Source organism: Nylanderia fulva, unplaced genomic scaffold (genome assembly GCF_048542155.1).
Source record: "Nylanderia fulva isolate GAGA-0341 unplaced genomic scaffold, ASM4854215v1 Scaffold73, whole genome shotgun sequence".
In the NCBI taxonomy this organism is placed as follows: domain Eukaryota; kingdom Metazoa; phylum Arthropoda; class Insecta; order Hymenoptera; family Formicidae; genus Nylanderia; species Nylanderia fulva.
Window position 1 is genome coordinate 178,974 of NW_028190841.1, and position 20,705 is coordinate 199,678.

The following is a 20,705-nucleotide window of genomic DNA, read 5'->3' on the forward strand; positions in this document are numbered from 1 at the left end:
GCGAGCTCTATTGCCTATTCTTTCATGTTAGCTTTATTGCCCCTATGTCTTATGCACAGACAAACTGCAGAATTTTTTTTATTAAATAAGTATTGTTACGAACTGGCACAAAAGAACCCGATAACAAAACTGTAATTTTTCATTTTTATATGATTTATATATGGAATTATAGCTAGTGTAGTCCGTTTTTATAAGTACTTTAATCATGGAAAGGGATTTATTGATCTGTATAATCAATATAAAAAAATATCCTAAAATATTGTGATGGTGATAAAATTATATATATATCTTTCTATATAATCTCAATATAACCACAGATTAATAGATCTATTAATCTGTGATATAACGTCGTTTGACATCAAAGTTGCGACATCTTCAATTGAATAAATGAAAAACGAAATTAATAAGCACTGTTTTATCAACACAGTTGCAGTTTACGATTTTACCAGCTGAGGATAGGTTGATCTGTTTAATTCACAGCGTTGCTGTAGTGTCGCCACTTACAAGTAAACTTGCGCGCCGTCTGTGAGACTCGATAAACACTAAACAACTCTTTGAACCTCATCTTCCGGCTTTATCGCCTCGTACATTTCGATCTTCGGTCCTTTCTTTCTTTCGAGAGTAAATCGGCCAAGATGGTGAGTTTCAACACGTCAAAACGTGTTCGAAATCCAGTTTTTTCAGTTAAATCCTACGTGATACGTAGCTGAGTTTTTGAGTGAAATGATAAGTGTATCATTCCTGGATTTCCTATAAGAATATTTTCACGTATATCGAGATCAGACGCGTTTGGTTATAATTCATAACTTCTGAGAATGAATTTTGCAATTTTGTTTTTTCGAATATACTTTCTGTGAATTTGCACCAAAATTTTCCACATTTGGCGTATTTTGCGAATTTGAAAATGGTGAGGGATTATTTTCCCCGATTATTTTTTTAGTCATCACGTGTTTTGAGATCAGCTTCGAGGATATACATACACAACATCCCAAGCAACAAATTGATGTCATTAAATGTCAATATAACATCATTTTCATCTCTAATGACATCATTTGACGTCAAAATGATATTTGGCATCAAAATAGTATCATTTAATATGGCAAAATGGCATCATATGATATCAAAATGACGTAACTTACTACCTGGGATGCCAATACACCAATACTAATAGACTTTAATTATTTACAGTCGCTCGTGATTCCTGAGAAGTTCCAACATATTCTTCGTGTCATGGGCACGAATATCGACGGTAACAGGAAAGTCATGTTTGCCATGACTGCGATCAAGGGTGTTGGTCGACGTTACGCCAATATTGTGTTGAAGAAAGCTGATATTGACTTGGACAAGCGAGCTGGAGAATGCTCGGAGGAAGAGGTGAGTCGATTTATTTTTCTACAATTAAAAAATTTATTTTAGCATCGCAACATATATATTCAAATCACTTTCTAAAAATGCTTTCAGGTTGAAAAAATTGTTACTATTATGGCCAATCCTAGGCAGTACAAAATTCCAGACTGGTTCCTCAATAGGCAGAAAGATATTGTTGATGGAAAATATTCGCAGGTATGAATTCATTTTGGAAAAGGAAAAGAAACCTCATTGCAAACTATAAACTTGTTCATGGTGCGATAGCACTTTAATTAAAATTGAATAACATCTCTGTCCAATCAGGCATAAAGATACATGTTTTTTTTCCAATAATTTATCTTTCTTTATAATACATCTTACAAATCTTATCGCACAAATTCACGACTGACTGCGCAAACGTTGATTGTACATTCAGTTGGTAGCTTGTGCAATAGTAACTGCACTGTTGTACGTTTAAATTGCTTCGTAGTATCTCTTACTTTTTAAGTAACAAGTATGAGTGCAACAAAGAGATCAAGAGTATTTACAGATATATGCATTTGCTAAATAAAGATATATCTATAAATTGTGTGTTATTTCGTGTTACAGCTTACCAGCGCCAACTTGGACTCTAAACTGCGTGAGGATCTGGAGAGAATGAAGAAAATTCGTGCTCACAGGGGCCTGCGTCACTACTGGGGTCTTCGTGTGCGTGGTCAGCACACCAAGACCACCGGTCGTCGCGGACGCACGGTCGGTGTGTCGAAAAAGAAGTAATTTATACATATATTGTACGTATTAACAATAAATTTTTAAACAATAAGCGTTTTCTATTATTTATTAACATTGAACAGAAAAACAGCGAATTGCGAAGCAAATATTGGATCCAAGAATCAACATGTCATATATATATATATATATATATATATATATGTGTGTGTATATTACATTTTATACATATATGTATAATCTTGAAACAGTAATTTATTTAGGGTTTCTGGAACTCCTGACCGACCATATTAGAATTGTAATGTCAGAGACAAGAAGACACAAGCTAAAAATTCTTAGATGCCATTTTGAAATAAAAAGATATTTCGATGAAACACAACTTTAGATAACTTTAGCATGCTTTTAAAATAATAGACTATTTTTCATCTTGACAGCCAAACAACCGTAAAATAATTGTGATATCAGATTTTGTAAAACAGAATAACTACACATGAGAAAAACTATATGGATCGGGCCTTATATTGTAGTCATTTTACAGCTATTGATTGGATTATATATATATATATATATATATATATATATATATATATATATATATATATATATATATATATATATATATCTTGTTGATTAAATATTATTTCATTTAAAAATGGCATCTAAAAACTTTCAGCATGTGCTTTTTCATTTCTGACGGCACAATCTAACATGATCGCGGCGAGCACAATTTTACCGACAAAATGTTAATTTGTAAATTTTGTTTTATTGCTTTTATAAAATTAAAATCCTTTTTAGGGATTAAAGTGCATATGTTAATAAAGGCATTGATGATTATCTTTGATTAAAAAAAAGGAAAGAAAAATTTCGAAAATTTATCGACAAACTGCCATATAAATATTTATTTTATATTAAAGTTATACAATTTGCAAGTACAAAATAAGACAAGGAGGGCAAGGAAAAGTGAAATCATGACAGGAAACCTTTAAAATTTAGTTTAGAGGTTTAGCCTTAAAAATAACAAAGTCAGATTTATGTAAAATATATACAATATTGAAGTAGTTACATAAAAAGGAGCAATAAATAAGTTCCCGGATATTGTACATAAAATTTTTAGTGTATATATATATATATATATATATATATATATATATAAAAGCAATAAAAAATAAAATTACAAGTAACATTTTGTCGGTAAAATTTTTAGAATCAGTTCCAGCATCACCTTAAATCGAAATCTTTAATCTTTTGGTCCTAACAAAACGAACCGCTTTTCAAGCCAAATGAGCTAATTCTAATTTTAAGCTGGAAAAAGCGGAAGAGTAATGGGTTCTAAAAATGCAATTGACAATAGATGTAGTAGAATAATTTCTCTAAAGTGTCTCAACGACGTATAATAAGCGTCTCCAAGTATACTTTGGGCACCTTTCCTCGTTGATTCCCTCTAATTCCCATGAAGTAATCTTCGTCATCGGGAATTTCATAAATACCGATTACCTAAAATATATATATATCTAATAAGATATATTTATTAAGATACCACGATACTTTATATACAATCAATACGTTGTATCGACTATAATATACAATAAACAACTATATGTAGCGTCAATACATTCAGATAAATTATATAGAAGGTACAATAGATACAATAATTTATATATATATTTAGTGAACGAATAAAATGCTCTTAACAAAGTAAACATTTATTGATAATACATGCACAACTCGAATAAATATACAATAACTCGTACATATACGAGTACATTTGTGATTTTAGCCCTTTCGGGCTGAACAAGTTTGATATTTATGTTATCTTACAAATCTATATAGAGGCATAGAAAGGAGTGTAATACAAGAACGTTAACATTGATACATTGATTAAAAAAAGAATAAAAAAATTAATGCATATATAAATTCAAAACAAACATCTTAAAAATTAATACAATATACAACATTTATCATGCATAAATAGTACAATTCATATACATGTATAAGTCGGGTGTGAGTGTGTAACTGGTAATCTTATAGAGATAAAAATGAACTTTTTTTTAAATCAAGATAATCGATTAATCAACATTTCAATTCATTTTACAATTTATATGATAATATTTTCTTCAAAAAATCGCGTACATATTTATTGATGACTTTCGTAGAATGATACATTTATGTCACTAATATTGCATCATTATAGATATTATTAAGCTTATTTTCTATTACATAGTACGCGTTCAATGAAAATAATTCTAATTATCTTTGCATTAAAACTAATTTACACGAGTATCATAATCTTTAAAATTTCTCGCTAAGTTTTTTTCGTTTCTCTCTCTCTCTCTCTCTCTCTCTCTCTCTCTCTCTCTCTCTCTTTAACAATGGGTGTAGTTTATAATAATAAATGAGTAATAAATGAGATTTTAGTACAATCACATATTTAGATATGTAATATTTTATAAATAAACAATATAACAACATATACAGTAAGAGTAAATGTTCAAGTATTATATTGTATTAGTATTAACAGAGAGCTATTTGAATATTTATACAAATACGAGCGCATCTCGATTTAAAACTTATAGTAGTAAATAACAAATACTTAAGTCTAACGAATCAAGACATTTTTAAAATCTTTTCGGGGTAAATTTCTCCGGATTTCGCGGTTCCAGTCCGAATTTTTTACGAAACTACAGAGTGTCCCATAGGAAATTGTTGAAACTAATCAGCTGTAATTTTTTAATACATGCAGTTATTGAGAAAACAAAAATCGTGTTGAAAAGAGAAAAATCTACAGTTTTTAATGGATATAAAATAAAAGGTTCGTATACCAGTTTATTTTGTTGAAAAAAAGTAACGAAAAAAGTGCTAATAATCATATATATAAACTAATGAGAAATATTTTCGAAGTGCGCACCATTTGAATTTGTACAAAATTCTGTTATGAAAACTTGTAAAAACTTTTTCTAACATATCATTTTTAATGTTATTGACGATCCTTTTAATAGTCATTATATTAAATCTGGCACTGTTGAAAATATTTATCATTAGTTTATGTGATTTTATGTGATTGTTAGTACTTTTTTCATTATTTTTCAATAAAATAAACTGATATACAAACATTTTATTTATACCCATTAAAAACTGCAGACTTTCCTCTTTCTAACACAATTTTTGTTTTCTCAATAACTGCATGCATTACAAAATGACAGCTGATTAGCTTTAGCAATTTCTTGTGAGACACTGTATATCAACGATAGGATCTCAAAAAGATTTAAGACTTAAAACTAAAACGGATAGATTCGAGGGAAAAAGAGATATAAAAAGAAAAGAAATTTTTCTAAAGTGTACGATTTATACAAAGGAAAATATAATTGATAAAAAAAGAGAACTTTATATAATACTAAGTAATCTTATAATACCATAACTTGTATAATCCGACTACAAATCATGCCTTTCGCTTATACAGAGTGATTCAGATCGAGTGTAACAAACTTTGACAAATTATTTGGAGGGGTCATTCTGAGCAGAAAAATGTTAATAGGTTTTATTTCCATATTTTAAAACATGTTAGGTTCTACAATTACTGACGTGGTTACAGAAGTTTTAATTTTACTGCTATCATAGTAAAATTATATGCTAGGAAGTGACTTTGAGAAATCAAAACAATTAATAGAATATGCAAACATTATTTATTTAGAAAGAAATATTTTTATCGGCTCTCAATATTAAGAATATAAATATGATGTTTTTTAAATCGGCCAACAGAGCCAAAGCACGAAAAATTAATTATTCGGAACTGTATCTCTTGGTTTGAGATTACTAAGTTCCATATATAAATTAATCTCGAAACTTACATATGGAGAAATAGGCGCGAAAAATATAGGTCCGAAAAGTCGCTTATTTACTTTAAGTCGATTATTTATTTACAATTCAGTTTTGTAATAAATGCTCAAAAAAATTTCTCCCTCAGCTTAAAAGCATACATTATAAATTTAAATATAAAAATAAAAATTAGATTTAGATGGTTAATCTTTTGGAGGTAGGAAAAAGATCCTGTTCACGCGTTTATTTAAATATCGAAAGGTACAATTAATATAAAATTCATGCTTGGAGAAGTTCAAATTATTGTATTTAATCCCTCGTGAAAGTTTCTTAGATTTCCGTAATAATTTTCGTATCAAGGTTTTTAAATTCGCTGAATTCGAATATGACATCAAAATTTCAACATTCAAAATGGCGGATCTAAAATATTGACATATTTTTGATAAAGTTTAAATAAATAATTATTTTTAAGTGATTCTTTTCAGCAAAGTTTGATCTGCAATTTATAATAACAAAATTCAGATACATGTATCTTAATTTAGCGATCTCGATATTTTAAACAAGTTTCTCGAGAGGGGGACACCTGATAGTAACTTTGATCTTGACCTTAGAGTCTAATTTAGGAGACATTTTAAGGTCAACTTGATTTTTTTCATATCATATTCTTGTAGTCGACGTCAAGAGCTTTTCAAAACACTATAATAAAATATTTTTTCATAAAGTACTTTCTATGAGTCTTCAAATGAAATCCTACAACTGTTGTATAAAAAATTTTTTTCTATCTCGATTATTTCACGAGATATTGTGTGTGTCGTATCTCCTACATACACAGTGAAAGGGTTAATTGCATATTCTTATTGTTATAATTTAATTGTCAATAACTTTTTAATAAACAATGAGAGATGGTTGAAATTTCTTAGATCTTAGATGTCATTATGACCTTGACATGTTTTCAAGGTCAAGGTTATTTAATTGTTAATAACTTTTTAATAAATAATGCGTGATGGCTAAAACATCTTAGATCTTGGATGTTACTCAGGATCATGATCTTGATATGTTTTCAAGGTCAAGGCTATTGAGTTCCCTAGCATGCAGCATATTTATCTTACAATATCTTGATTCTTTGATGTAATGACGCACACGTTTGCGGAAACTATTTTTGCAGACAATCTGTCAAAGTTCGTCATACTCCGGTGTGAATCGTCCCAAACAACACATGCTACCTCTAGATCACAAATTTCGTTACCTCGTCCTGCATAACGCTCAGCTCGCTAGGATCCCTCGCGTCGTAATTGCACAATACTCTCGCTCGGTCCTGATCGTTCTCGGATAGTGCATTGGTAGTGGCTGGTGGTGGTGGGGTGGTATAATAAGGACCCCCAGATAGGCTGGGTAGGATAAATGATAAGTGAATACGAATTACGCGATATTTATTCTTAATAAACTCGTATATTAGGGGTGAAAATGTAGAGGAACTCAAACTGCAATTTCGATGCAGAAGAATAGGTATTTGTATACCCCAATCTATATCATTTTAATCGATACTAGGGTGAGAAACTGTACTTTGACATCATCAATTATGTGTAACGCAAAGTAATTGATATGTATTTTTTATGACACATATTTACAAGGATAGCTTATGTTGAGCTATAGAAATGTGTTGTTAGAGATGTAAAAAAAGTTTATTTTTCTAATAAAAAAAAACAAATTTTTTTGTTATTTTTTAAAATATATTTTTCTTTTTTGTTAATATAAAAAAATTAAGTTTGTATATTTTTAATTTATACATTTTTTTATTTATTTAAGCAATATCGGAAGCCAGAGCAAATGAATTAGATGATCAAACTATAATGAGTTTGGAATTTTTTTAGATTCTTCTATAATAAATTTCGAAAATTAGAAGTTACGATTAAAGTATTATTTAAAATAATATTAAAAATGTGCATTAAAAAAATTACAAACTGTATATTTTCTTTTATCTATAATAAATATAATTTATTTAAGTTCAATTTTGATTTATTTTTGCAGAATTTATTTAATTAAAAAAATTGAATTGAAATAGTAATTGCATCTAACTATATAGTCAATTGGAATGCAAGTTATATTTAAAATAATAATAGTTAATTCAAATCTATCATCTGAAATGTAAAATAATGAAAAATTAATTTATAGTAATCAAAATATAAAGACATTATATATGTAAAAAAATTTTTTTTTGAAAACGTTTTTATAAAAAAATTATGAAAAAAATTTTTTTCTATTTACATCTCTAGTTGTGTACGTATCTATAGCTCTATATACACATTAAACGTTTATATTTTACAGCCAAACAAATTAACATTTTTTTTATCTTTGTAGAAAACAGGCATATTCATAATCAAATTCTACATAGTTGTTATTCAGTGAGCGAAATAATCATAAGCGTTTGATTTTATATCGAATCAAATCGATGCATGCAATTTTTTTCGGGAGGATTGAATTTCGTATATGATATTTCTTATATATTCAAATTACAAATTAATGTGTTTTTCAAGTCTACAGGATAGTGCATGCATTACTGTTACACATTTCCAGTGTCAAATATATCAGATGAATGAAAATTTAATCTCTCTCAGTATATAAATTTAGTCAGATTGAACAATTATATCTTGTACGCGCAACAATAAGAAAAGCGTGATTTGTATCTATCTACAATTGTATGTCACTGTGTGTGTGTTTTTAGTTACATGGCATTATTACAGCACCGAGTATTAGTTTTCTCTTTGATATCATCGTGACTATTCTCGGTCGAGTTACGGCGATCTATAAAATAAAAAATAAATAAATAAAAAAATTTTTTTAAATGCTCTCGAAAACGATATTAAAATTATCAAGAAGTAGAAGAAGAGAAGAAGGATGCTAGATTGTGAGATCGCCGTAAATCGTTTACAAGGGAATATTTCTAGGATATATACAATTATACAAAATTATAGTGTGTTTAGTTCGATGTTTCAAGTTTGGGTCGACGATTAAGCTCGTGTTTGAATTTACATACGCAGGGTGTATACTCAAATCTTAAAAAGAAATTCCCTGAGGATTCCATGATTTTCCAGATACTTTTGTCTAATTCCAGGTAAAATTAAAGTATTTTAAATAATATTTAGAATACAATTTTGAAATAAGTTTATATGTTATACATGATTTTTTAACATAAATGAAGTATTTTTTTAGTATAATAATGTAATTTAGTATTATATTATAATAAAATACATTTTAATATACACTTTATATAAAACTATTTTAAAATCAAAGGGACAATTTTTTTTTAATTCCCTGAGTTCAAATCAAATTCCATGATAATTCTAGGATTTTTCAAGGTAGGACAAAATTCCCTGAGAATTCAAAGTTTTCCAGGTTTTCCAGGGAGCATACACCCTGAATACAAGAAGGTACGTGAATTAATTAATTATTAATTAACTTGACAATAAACACCACTGTTAGAAGAAGAGAGAAAATGTAGTGTAACAACTAATACGCAATAGATGCAGAATTCGCGTAACAACAATCCGTCAACGAGATCCATGAACGAATAAGTAAATTAAATTTTACTAATATCAGTGTCGAACGTGGCGGTAACGTAAGCGGTAGATCCGGTGGTTACAGGCGATGAATTTTGAGGGTAGACAGATGAGTTAACAGGGAGAGTGGGCGAGGGAGTTAGCTCGATCACTTCCTCGCTGTTGACTCTCAGCAAAGGGCTCGGTTGACGTGCCCTGGAATTCCAATCGTGCAAGCAGAGAGAGAGAGAGAGAGAGAGAGAGAGAGATAGAGAAATGGAAAATGAGGCTAAACAGCGAGAGAAAGAACATTCGACCACATTGGATGTGAAGGCTAAAGAAGCTTAGGAATGTAACACCAGTTTACAAAAAATATTTTTTTTCATTATTTTAAACCAGACAAGGTGTTTCTCAGGGTTGGCTAAGTTAATGATTTTTTTAAAACTAAGTTAAGTATTTTTTTTTTAATTAATTGGTTATAAAATTAATTTGGTTAAGTTAAAAGCTTGCATGAATAAAAAATTAATTCAGTTAAAGTTAAGTTAACTGAAGTTAAAACAAAAGTTAATTTTTAAAAACACTATTTATATTGAATTAGAATTTTGTTCATTAATTCTTTTAAAATTTATAATAATAAATAACAAAGAAATTTTTATTTTTTAATAGGAATATGTATATTTTGGGGTAATTTCAATTGATGACAAATAAACAATAATACTTTAATTTTAAAATAATACGTTTATAATTTATAAAAAACAATAATGATATTTAGAGACTTAAAAAATTTAACTTAGGAAAAAGGTTAATAAGTTTAATAATTAAAGTTAAAAATTAATTCATTTTAAGTTAACTAACAAGGGAGGTTAGGCAACCCGGAAATTCAAAAAAATTCTGAAACTTGGTGTACAAATAGAGTAGTTTATCCATAACACAAAACTATTGTTCGTGTTGAATTTTGGTCTGAGGGTGTGAAATCACCCTTTATAAATAGAAGATTTTTAGCTTTTCTCGTTTTATCTCAAAAATTATTCAAAATTTTTTTCTCAGGGGCGTCTCCATACAAGTTTTTAGTTTTAATTTTTTATTACATAGTTAAAAAATACGATATAAAATTAAAAAAATGTATTTTATTAGGAATGAACAATATATCCATGTTTGATTTTTTCCAGATAACATTGTTTTTTTCTTTTTTTTTTTTTTTGGAAATCTAATGTGCTAATAAACATTGGTTTGCAGCATCATTTTTAGTACCCAAAAATCTATAAGAAACACTTTGTCTGGTTTAAAATAATTTTTGTAAACTGGTGTAATTATAAATATAGCGAAAACACTATAATACCACTACATTGTTACAAAAAGCTCGGGAAAGGTAGGCTGATAAGCGATTAAACTGTGTGTCGGCATTAGATCTGGTAATAAAAATTTAATCAAGTCAACCGGTTTTTCACCAAAGTTAAAGATATCTTTCAAAGATCAAAGTTAACTTGTTAAAACCAGCCGCGACCGGTAATGTTCGGCAAACCAAAATTCGCTGGATCCTCTGTTGTTAGCAGCGAAAAGGAGAATTACATGTAAAAAGGTTTCGTGAAATTTCATTCTTAATAACATTTAATAATAATATTGGTATCCAAATCTATTCCCGCGATTGCTCTACTGAGAAGAAGCGGAGCTCGACATCTAAAAACAGTTACTCAAGGTCATTCAAGGTTTGTCAAACATTACTCACTCGGATCACCATAAAGTAGGATAGCTGTACACAAGAAATGTCGCGATAACACATATAATTGTGCGAGGATAATGAATATGACACGTGAAATAGATAAAAAGAGAACATTTTTTTAAAGAAAAAAGTAATAAGAAACGAAAAGCGTGTAAGAATACGGCTTACCCGGCGAGTTCGCGCTGCAGATCCTGCATGACGGCGTGGCACTGCGCGTAATGACGAGTTTGGGCTTCCACGAACTCGTGCAGACATCGCAAGTGTCCGGCCTGCGAGCTGGAGACACCTTCCAACAGCAGTTTCACGATCTCCGCTTGTCGATCGAATTCCGACTGCGCTACCCTCAGCTCCCTCTCTGCCTGAGAATTGATATGTACAGATATTATTTCCTTCATTTTTCCGCTGCTATTTCATTCGTTATTAAGTGTGACAACTAAAATTAGCTGCATATATTTAATTCAATTCATAATTTAGATACACAAGGCTTTTTGTCGCAACCATGTCAGATTGTGACGTCAGAGGCGAGAAAGCACAAGCTAAAAATTTAGATATTTTTAAATGGAAAGATATTTTGATAAAACACTATTTCAGATCTGACATCACAGTCTAACATGGCTAGGAGCCTTAATTGCTCCTTTTTTGTTCCATCTATTCTACGTTCGCATAGATGAGACAACGGAATATTTAATTTAGATACATAAATATAAGGTGATTACGAAATGCGCCCTAAAAGTTTGTCCTGTATTTCATTTGTGTCCTGTATTACATTTAAAAAATGTGCTCAATATTACATGCAAAAATGTTATAAATTATAACAATTAGTAAAAACGTATCTGTAAAATGTAAAATGTAGAGTATGATTATACAAATAATAGCTATAAAAATATATATTTTTTATCACGACTATATTAAAACATATGGATCCCTAAAAAAAGCAATCAAAACTATCGATTGCATTAATATACCTGATCGAGCAACACTTCGGGTGATACGCCAGACTCCTATCAATTGCAGCAGTATGAAGGACAAAACACATTGTAAACGTATGGAACACACTTTTTAAGTGAAATTAATGACGAACGATACTTACACTCTGTTGACCAAGCATACTCCTCGCTTTCCTTACTCTATTTTTACACGCATCCAGATCCAGCCTGAAACAGGTGTTTAATATTAGTATAAGGTCTTTGATAAACAAAAGAGATGAGCGCGAATATTTCACCTTTTAGTTTCCAATATCGCCATCTCTTTGCTAACAGTCTTCATTTCTCCCTCTAAGAATTTTCTCAGAGGCTGTATGTAACAGTTGGCGGCAGTTCCTATAAAATCTCTTTCGATTTGTCCCAATTTCTGCTGGCATTGACCAACTTTTATTAATGAGCTACCTGAAATTTGATTAAATTGATATTATTATATGAAATTCTATATCCTTTATACATTTTTTTCATACTAACCATAAGCTATTCCTGGGCCAAAATCATTCCCAGCTTCTATCATATCAGTGCCCACATACTCTAAATTGCTCAAGCGATTAGGTCTCTTCTTATCAATTTTTTCAAAGAAAAAGTCTTCAATTCTATTGCCTACAACATATTGTCAAATTAATAATGTACATGTTTGTATATACAGAAGCTATAAAAGTTGAGTCTCATCTATTATATTAATATATAAATCCAAATTTAAAAGAAAACACTTAGTACCAGGATTTGGAGTAAGCACAGCTTCCATATTCCGCAGTATCTTCTCTGTCCACGTCTTGGTAGCATTTGCTCTCTCGGCTAAATGCTCCAAATGTGCATCCAACTCTGTTTTTTCCGAAGTGCCCAGTGTTTCCTCGGTCAACTGACAAAAGACAGAAATAAAGATATATACACTGCTGGTTAAAAGTTTGCCTATACAATTTATATTTAATAGGATCCTCTAACTCAGCTGACAGTTTTTTTTTTTGTTACGAATCAATTAGTCTAGTCTAACTTATATTAAAAATATATTTAAAAATCTTTCTGATCTTCAATAAAAGAATTCATAGAAACCTAATATATACAGGGTGTTTCCAGGTTAAATAACCAAACTTAAAATACGAATTTAGGATCTCAAAACAAACAAATATTTTATCTGGAAGTTTGCTCGCAACCGCTTCCTTGAAGAGATATTGACTTTTGAAATTTTAAACCATAAGGATGAATAATATCGAAATAATTTTTGGGCAACATCAGATGTCATTCTCGATGACAGGAGACATTGGACTTCGATCCGTGTTTTTTTTTCGCCTCGAAGAAGGCGAAGGAAGTCGCTCTTCCCCACCTGAACGACTCTGCTCAGGGCGGCTCCCGCGTCCTTCACCAACTTCTTCACGTTAAAATCCATTTCTCCGGCGATCAGATTATTTCACGCGCGACCGAAAGATTTCGTACACCCGACCCTTCCTTCTCGCTCCGTGCTCCGTCCTTTATATATTTATACGTGTATGTATACACTCGCGTTTTACGTATACACACACTTTATCTTCCTCTATCGATCATTAATACCGCGTGTCTCCGCAGAGTGGCGACATATTGTCGCATGCGTAAACGCGCGCGTTGGAGCTTTAACTAACTCTTCCTTTTTGTCGCATCGATGATTGCCGACAGGATTTTTTATTATTTTTTATTTTCTATATCAATATTTAAAAAAAATAGAGAAGAAAAATGTTTTTCCCCGATGCTAAATTTTGTAAATTATATTTATTTACATTTTAAGTAGCAAAAACTGACGTCCGGAGGCGTAATTACATACGAGTCTTAGGTGCCTCTACGCTGGAATTTAATTTTGCACCCCAGTGACAAATGTTCCATTATTTTGCAAAACTGCAAAAATAATTAAAAAATAAACTATCAAAATTTTGCGCCCTACTCTGGAGCATATATTGCGTACCCCCTTTCCAGGTAGCAAGCTGACGTCCAACGTCAAAATGACGTCATTTTGACGTTTAATATGATGTCAGCTTGCTACCTGGGTTGTAACGTCACTTCACTGATGTCATTACAGATGTCAAAATTAACACGTCACTTAGACGTCTAATGATGTAATTGACGTACGCTTGCCTGTGGGATTAATGAAAAATAATAGGTACAAAAAAAAAATATATTCTATATATACAGGATGTCCTATTTTAAAGATTACAGTATATTTTTATATCTCGCAAACCGCAATGATTTTATTGAAAAATGTTTCAAACAAACATATATCCCTATATAAGCGCATGATATATTATTTAATATTTAATATTCTAGGCGAATTCTTAGAATATTAAATATTCTAAAAATATACCTAGAACATTGTTTAAATATTAAATAATATTATGCACTTATAGAGATATGGGTGACAAAAAGATTTGATCATTTTGAAGGTAACGTGAAGATCATCTTTAATTTATTAAATAGAACCTATTATTTTTCATTGCATATAGTCTTATTGTAGTTTATTATCTTGAGAGTTTTCTAAAACACTTAAATGTGATAAATATATATATATATCCCCTATCAACGAACGACGGTAAAATTCCCTCTTATTTTAGAATTAAAAATATCGGTATATATTACGTGTTTTTTTTAGAAATGGATAAAGCAAAGATAATATAATGGGTTGACAGTTCGTCTATATCATTTGAGTCATATAGAGATAAAAGTAGATTACGAAACTGTAATTTCGTAATTATTTGAAAAAATTAAAGGTGATCTTTAATTATGTGACCTTCAAATGATTATTCAAGGTCAAATCTTTACCACTATATCTTACGTCCCTTTTGAAGTCAAACAACTTTTGTTTGAAACATTTTTCAATAGAATCAGTATAGGTTGCGAGATATAACATTGCGTAACTTTAAAATGGGACATTCTGTATAAGGTGTCCTATCTTATAAATATTTTTTCTTAACAATAAAAGCCTTTTACAAAAAAATGTTTCATACAAAAATTGTAGAATTTCGAGGAGGAAAGAAATTGGTACTACTGATTTTTTCTTAAAAGGCGATTTTCAAGGTCATTTGAAAATTGTTTTTTTTTTAATGAGACTACTTTATTTTTTTTTATACAAATTGCAATATTTGCTATAAAAAGTTGTAAAGATGAGATGACAAAAAAGTGAATAGTTTACGAGATATTTTATATTTTAGTTTAACGAACATAATTTAACATAAATTATTCTAAAATTGAAATAAAATAGTTTTTATCTTACTTTAATACTTTTATGCATAAAATTTTCTACGCACATTATATATAATTATTCATGAATTAGATCATAACAAATTATACGATAAATATACATATAACAATTAGTTTTCGATAAAAATGTGATTGTAAATAAATTATAAAATACAAGCATTTTATAGAATTTCTTTATTCTAGATTATAAAATAAAATAACTCTCATTCTGCATATATAAAGGTTTCGGTAAGACGGTTTTTAAGCAACTGCTCGGTGCTGTTTTATTAAATTTTTTAAACAAAATGCCATTCTTTTTCTCTCGCTTTTTCGCAAAAAGAAGTTAAAAATGTGACACTTTATATATACTACTGTTTTTATCAAGTTAACAATGTTGATATTGCTGAGCTTTGATTCGCACATCTTCTCAAGTAGCAAATTGACATCATTAAACATCAAAATGACATAACTTTGATGTTTAATAATTTAGGTTTGTTCAAAATCTCGGCAAACGCTTATAAAAAAGACTGATGTAACTCGTTTAGATTGGTATATTTGTCAGGCAGTGTGTGTGTATGTTTGAATGTGTGAATGAGAATCAACAATAAACAAGGAAGAATTTGCACCAACACTTAAAGTATGCAAAATGCAAACGCATTGTATTATAATTTTTTGATCTCATTGTTTTTTGGAAAATAAATATTTCGTACAATGTATACAAACATGTACTGGATGAACATTTGGAAACGAGAGTTTGGCTAACATTGGAAGAAGTTCCTGTAACATATTGCTAAACAAAAAAAATTATAATCTGCTAATAAAGCTTTGCGCTAAATCATTCTCTGGTATATTTCATCATTCGCTCAGTAAACCAGCATTATCAAGGAACTTGATTCTTCTCATGTCGCAGCTATTTACTGTTGAATGATATTCGATAGCGAAAAAACAAAGAGAACATAAACTCGTTGGAAATATTCATAGTTAAACTTAGAACGTATAAACAACCCCAGACCAAGAATCTTGGTAATATTTGCACAATTGTCATTCAATATAGCTATCACACTAAATAACTGTCGTTTCCCTCTTATATATACGGCAATGTTCTTACAACAAAACAGTTTTGCCATGTTTTCGTCCGTTTCTTTTCGATAAAAATGCTTATATTAATACTAAGTAATTATCATAATGTAACGACAATGCTGGATGATGATGATTTCATTTCTCTGATAGAGGCTCGAGCATCGATTTCGAATATTCCACAAGCGTTTTTCAAACTTCGTCGATCAAAGGAATGTTCTTTCAAATTGCTCGTGTTATCAAGGCATTTATTATCCATTGTTCGGTCTGCTGGCCAACCGTTTATCAGTGCGATCTGCCGATTGCCGATAGCTTTCGCGCACGCGCCCGGGCTTCCGTGCGAATACTCGTGTACTCGAACCATAGGACATTAGGAATTAAAGTCGTGTCGCGCAGCAGCAGGTACTCTGATATTCGCCTGAAAAAGAATAGAGTATATCAAATAAACAATATTATCGCTATTATTATTGTTATTATTATTATTTGCTATTATTGCCACCATCCTCATCATTAAAATATGAAGAACAATAAATATCTTTTAAGGAAAAAAGTGAGACAGTATTTTTTAAGCAATTCTCTCACATTTTATTATTATTATTATTATTATTATTGCTTAAGGGGATGTCTCAGTGAACTTCGACAAAATAGTAGCGCTCTCATTTTGGAATTAACAATATCGGTAATTGAGTACAATGCCTCTTTTAAAAATAGACGAAACATATAATATGAGTTGACAATTCGTCTATCATTTGACGTCATATAAAGATAAAAATAGATAAGGAGAACTATAATTATTTCTTGTTTTTTCCCTATTAAATCGAACTTCCTTGGGATCATTGATGTATGTATTGCAGTCGTAGAGAAGCATTTTTAATTCCGTCTAATTAATGCGACAAAAGACTAGAAGTACGAGAATAATGATCGATAAAACACAATTGTGAAAGATTCCCTTAAAAAGGAACTGCACTATATTTTTTCTTAGAAAGTATTTATTCAACAGATTTGAAATTTATTTGCAATATACAAATAAATTTTCAGCATGCATTTTCTCGCATATGATGTCACAATCTAACATGGCCGACTATTTTTTTTTTAAACTTTAAATCTGTAGAATACTTTTGAAAAAAAATGTGATGCAATACTTTCTGAGTAACCTTCATATTATTATAATAATAATTATTATTATTACTCAATCATTACTAACCACGAGACCACTATGGGAAAGAACGGCGTTAAAACCGTATGCATAATTATAAACCATGCAGTTCCCAATATAAGTCCAATTAGCGCACCAAAGAATACTTGTGTATTTGAGTGATACGCTAGATATACTCTGCTGTAAGTTACCAATATGGCTCCGAAAATGCATCCTATCGCTACTATTGTCCGCCAAAACTTCTCGAATATTGTACAGTTGTAATTTAACCTGAAATGTACGAGATTCCATGAGTCAATAAAATGAATGAAAAATATAGGCAGATGTTTAATAGTGAAAATCATGATTGAGAAGTCACTCGTTACTTGTAACAAAGTTACAGTTACAGTTATATATTTTTGGTAACTATAACTTTGTTCCTTTTTCTGTAACTGTAACTTAGTTACTTTTTTGCTAACTAGTAACTAATTTAATAGTTTATTTAAAAATTAGGACTAAGAATTTTTTGGAAAGTTACGACTGTCTAAAATTTTATGAATGTTTTAATTAAAAAATCTGAGTCCCATTTTTATTTCAAGTAAATAATATTGATTATTGTGTTAGAAGTTAATTTATTACAAATTATTAATTGAATATATTTAATATAAGAGTTTTAACAAGGCTCTGTAATATAAATATAAATTTAACGTATAAGACGGGCAACAAGAGCCAAATCGCGGATGACAATGCGTTATCCTAACGAAACTAAATAATTTTTCGTTAGAATTAAATACCGGTGCACAAGGCACCAAATTTTTACTTGGACACGGCCAAGATTTTAAAAATTTGGTGCCTTGTGCACCGGTATTTAATTCTAACGAAAAATTATTTAGTTTCGTTAGGATAACGCATTGTCATCCGCGATTTGGCTCTTGTTGCCCGTCTTATACGTTAAATTTATATTTATATTACAGAGCCTTGTTAAAACTCTTATATTTGATACACGCTGGCTTAAAAAATGCGTTTGTTTACCAACATTAATATATATAACAGAGAAAAGTATAGAATCGAAAGGATCTGAATAGCTCAGCTGGAAGAGCAGTCGCCCGGCAAGTGAAAGGTCTCGGGTTCGATTCCCGATTCAGCGATTTTCGGATCTATATTTTTCTCTTGCATTCATTTATTTATTTTCCGTAGGGGGGTTAAAGGGGTATTGAAATTAAATCTCAAAATATGAGATTATTTCATATTTAAAATCTTGGCCGTGTCCAAGTAAAAATTTGGTGCCTTGTGCACCGGTATTTAATTCTAACGAAAAATTATTTAGTTTCGTTAGGATAACGCATTGTCATCCGCGATTTGGCTCTTGTTGCCCGTCTTATACGTTAAATGAATATATTTAATATATGAAATTATTAATTTATCTAATATATTTTTATTTTAAATTTAAAACAGCTTTAATTTATTGCTTATAAAATAATATAGCACATCATCAAGCATGTAATATATAGTTAAGTAAAGCTTGAAATACATAAGATTATGTTTAAAATAGAGTCATTGCAAAAAAGTAACTAAAAAATAACGATTTGTTACTTTTTGAATTATATAACTGTAACACATTATTTTTCAGAGTTGGTAAACTGTTAACTGTAACGTAGTCATTTTTTCAGTAAAAAACTGTAATTGTAACTAGATACTTTTACAAACTTTCTCAACCCTGGTGAAAATATAATGAATCATATTTATCTAATTTAAATGTATAATTTGTTTACCTAAAATATATAAAAAGTGTTGCGTATGCAGCGAAGAACCACATAAATTGTGCATGAGTAGATGGCATACCGTATTCAACATACAGGCCATCTCTCTTTATTGGTCTTGCTTCGCGAATCGTGTGTTTCAATATAAAATTTATACAATCATTGATAATAATTCCGCTAAAAAATACAATCTGTAACAAAAGAAAAAATCAAATTTTCAACTAGCAATACGATATCTATACAATTATAAAAAAATTGTATTTACAAGTTTGATATAAAATTATTCTTCAACTTCGTTCTTCACTTACAGTATGTAAATCTCTCCTAAATAGTATTAATGCAATAAAACCAGCTATAATGGCAAAGGGTGTTAAACTTATTGCAGCTAATGCCATTCCAAAGAGATCCCCTGAAAAATAGAAAATGCACATCATTATTACGATATAACACATTATAAAAATAAAAAAAATAAAATAAAATCAAAAAATGAAAAAAATAAAAATAATTTAAAGAAAAAAACATTTTCTTATAACAAATTTTAATATAAATTTGATTATTATTAGCAACAGCTTGATCATAATTCGTCCATGTGAGAACAGAACAGTATTGGTGTGTACGTGTGTATTTATATATATAATCATTATTATTATTGTTATATCAATAAAAATTCAAGAAAATAAGTGGAGTGTCAAAATTTTTTGTTCTTTGTACACCCCGACGAGAAATATGAATCGACCTACTCTACCTTGTGGATACTCCACCAGTGTCAGAGACAACGGGACCCATTCGAGCTTGTCGGCAGCATTTGCGAAACGCGACTTGATCTGCTCGTCGAACGACTCCTCGAACGATGCCATTTTATCGCAATCGTCGAAGCAGCATGTCTCGAGGAAGATAGAGTGAGGGAGGGGGATGTTGTATTTACATCCCTGAATTCATAAATCGCATTCAATTGTCACCACTCGCGACTTAGCGTCCACCTGTCGCCGGCAGAACTGAACCGACCCCGCGAGAATTGCGAAACGACGAGGCCGAACGAGATAGGGAAAGCTGGAAAACCGAAGCCATCTGACAAAGCGTCGCGGAAACACTGCGCTTTGCTCGATCGGTAATCGAGAATTCTGTAATATACAAGGTGTCTCATTTTAATGTCCTAAATAATTTTTTTATTTTTGATCGTAGAAGAAAATGGTTCAGACAAAAGTTGTATGGTTTCAAAGGGGATGTAAGATGGTGCCATTAATTTGACCTTGAATAATTGCTTGAAGGTCACGTGAAGGTCAACTTTGATTTCTTAAATGGAACCACTTATTTCTCATTACATATTCTTGTAGCTTTATCTCGTAGCTTATTTCCAAAACCCTAAAATAAAATATTTTTTAGTACTTTTTGAGTTATAAAAGTTCG

At 30.2% G+C, this 20,705-nt stretch overlaps 3 protein-coding genes across 6 annotated transcripts; 1 reads left to right on the forward strand and 2 right to left on the reverse strand.

The window, feature by feature from the left end:
• Positions 1–552: 552 nt before the first annotated feature.
• Positions 553–2,170, forward strand: RpS18 (ribosomal protein S18). The gene is made up of 4 exons (XM_029309905.1): positions 553–638; positions 1,189–1,374; positions 1,462–1,563; positions 1,957–2,170. Exons 1-4 carry the CDS (start codon positions 636–638, stop codon positions 2,122–2,124), a joined length of 459 nt encoding a protein of 152 aa, XP_029165738.1. The 5' UTR covers positions 553–635; the 3' UTR covers positions 2,125–2,170.
• Positions 1,612–13,686, reverse strand: EndoB (SH3 domain containing GRB2 like, endophilin-B). Of its 4 annotated transcripts, XM_029309917.2 has the most exons (9): positions 13,450–13,686; positions 12,846–12,987; positions 12,600–12,728; positions 12,368–12,530; positions 12,236–12,299; positions 12,111–12,146; positions 11,314–11,504; positions 7,136–7,277; positions 1,612–3,570 (listed from the first exon to the last, which is right to left on the reverse strand). In XM_029309917.2, the coding sequence occupies exons 1-9, from the start codon at positions 13,510–13,512 to the stop codon at positions 3,457–3,459; spliced, it is 1,044 nt and encodes a 347-aa protein (XP_029165750.1). In that variant the 5' UTR covers positions 13,513–13,686; the 3' UTR covers positions 1,612–3,456. The 4 variants fall into 4 exon arrangements, with proteins under 4 accessions (XP_029165750.1, XP_029165751.1, XP_029165753.1 ...); XM_029309918.2 differs by lacking the exon at positions 12,111–12,146 and having other exon boundaries at positions 13,450–13,685; XM_029309920.2 differs by lacking the exons at positions 1,612–3,570; positions 7,136–7,277 and adding an exon at positions 8,698–9,641 and having other exon boundaries at positions 13,450–13,685.
• A 1,820-nt stretch (positions 13,687–15,506) lies between these two features.
• On the reverse strand, positions 15,507–20,278 carry LOC146720261 (dolichyldiphosphatase 1-like). The gene is made up of 5 exons (XM_085488859.1): positions 20,044–20,278; positions 19,607–19,707; positions 19,311–19,489; positions 17,608–17,829; positions 15,507–16,821 (listed from the first exon to the last, which is right to left on the reverse strand). Exons 1-5 carry the CDS (start codon positions 20,153–20,155, stop codon positions 16,689–16,691), a joined length of 747 nt encoding a protein of 248 aa, XP_085344985.1. The 5' UTR covers positions 20,156–20,278; the 3' UTR covers positions 15,507–16,688.
• Positions 20,279–20,705: the final 427 nt, after the last annotated feature.

Excerpts from the sequence above, each read along its gene's own strand:
- LOC146720261 (XM_085488859.1), bottom strand. The coding sequence starts at position 20,155 with ATGGCATCGTTCGAGGAGTCGTTCGACGAGCAGATCAAGTCGCGTTTC. Across the intron at positions 19,490-19,606 it reads TTAGGAGAGATTTACATACT|ATTGTATTTTTTAGCGGAAT; the intron begins GTAAGTGAAGAA and ends CTTTTGTTACAG. Across the intron at positions 16,822-17,607 it reads TTTCCCATAGTGGTCTCGTG|GCGAATATCAGAGTACCTGC; the intron begins GTTAGTAATGAT and ends ATTCTTTTTCAG.
- EndoB (XM_029309917.2), bottom strand. The coding sequence starts at position 13,512 with ATGGATTTTAACGTGAAGAAGTTGGTGAAGGACGCGGGAGCCGCCCTG. Across the intron at positions 12,729-12,845 it reads TGTGCTTACTCCAAATCCTG|GCAATAGAATTGAAGACTTT; the intron begins GTACTAAGTGTT and ends AATATGTTGTAG. Across the intron at positions 12,147-12,235 it reads GTATGCTTGGTCAACAGAGT|GAGTCTGGCGTATCACCCGA; the intron begins GTAAGTATCGTT and ends TGCAATTGATAG.
- RpS18 (XM_029309905.1), top strand. Across the intron at positions 1,375-1,461 it reads GAGAATGCTCGGAGGAAGAG|GTTGAAAAAATTGTTACTAT; the intron begins GTGAGTCGATTT and ends AAATGCTTTCAG. Across the intron at positions 1,564-1,956 it reads TTGATGGAAAATATTCGCAG|CTTACCAGCGCCAACTTGGA; the intron begins GTATGAATTCAT and ends TTCGTGTTACAG.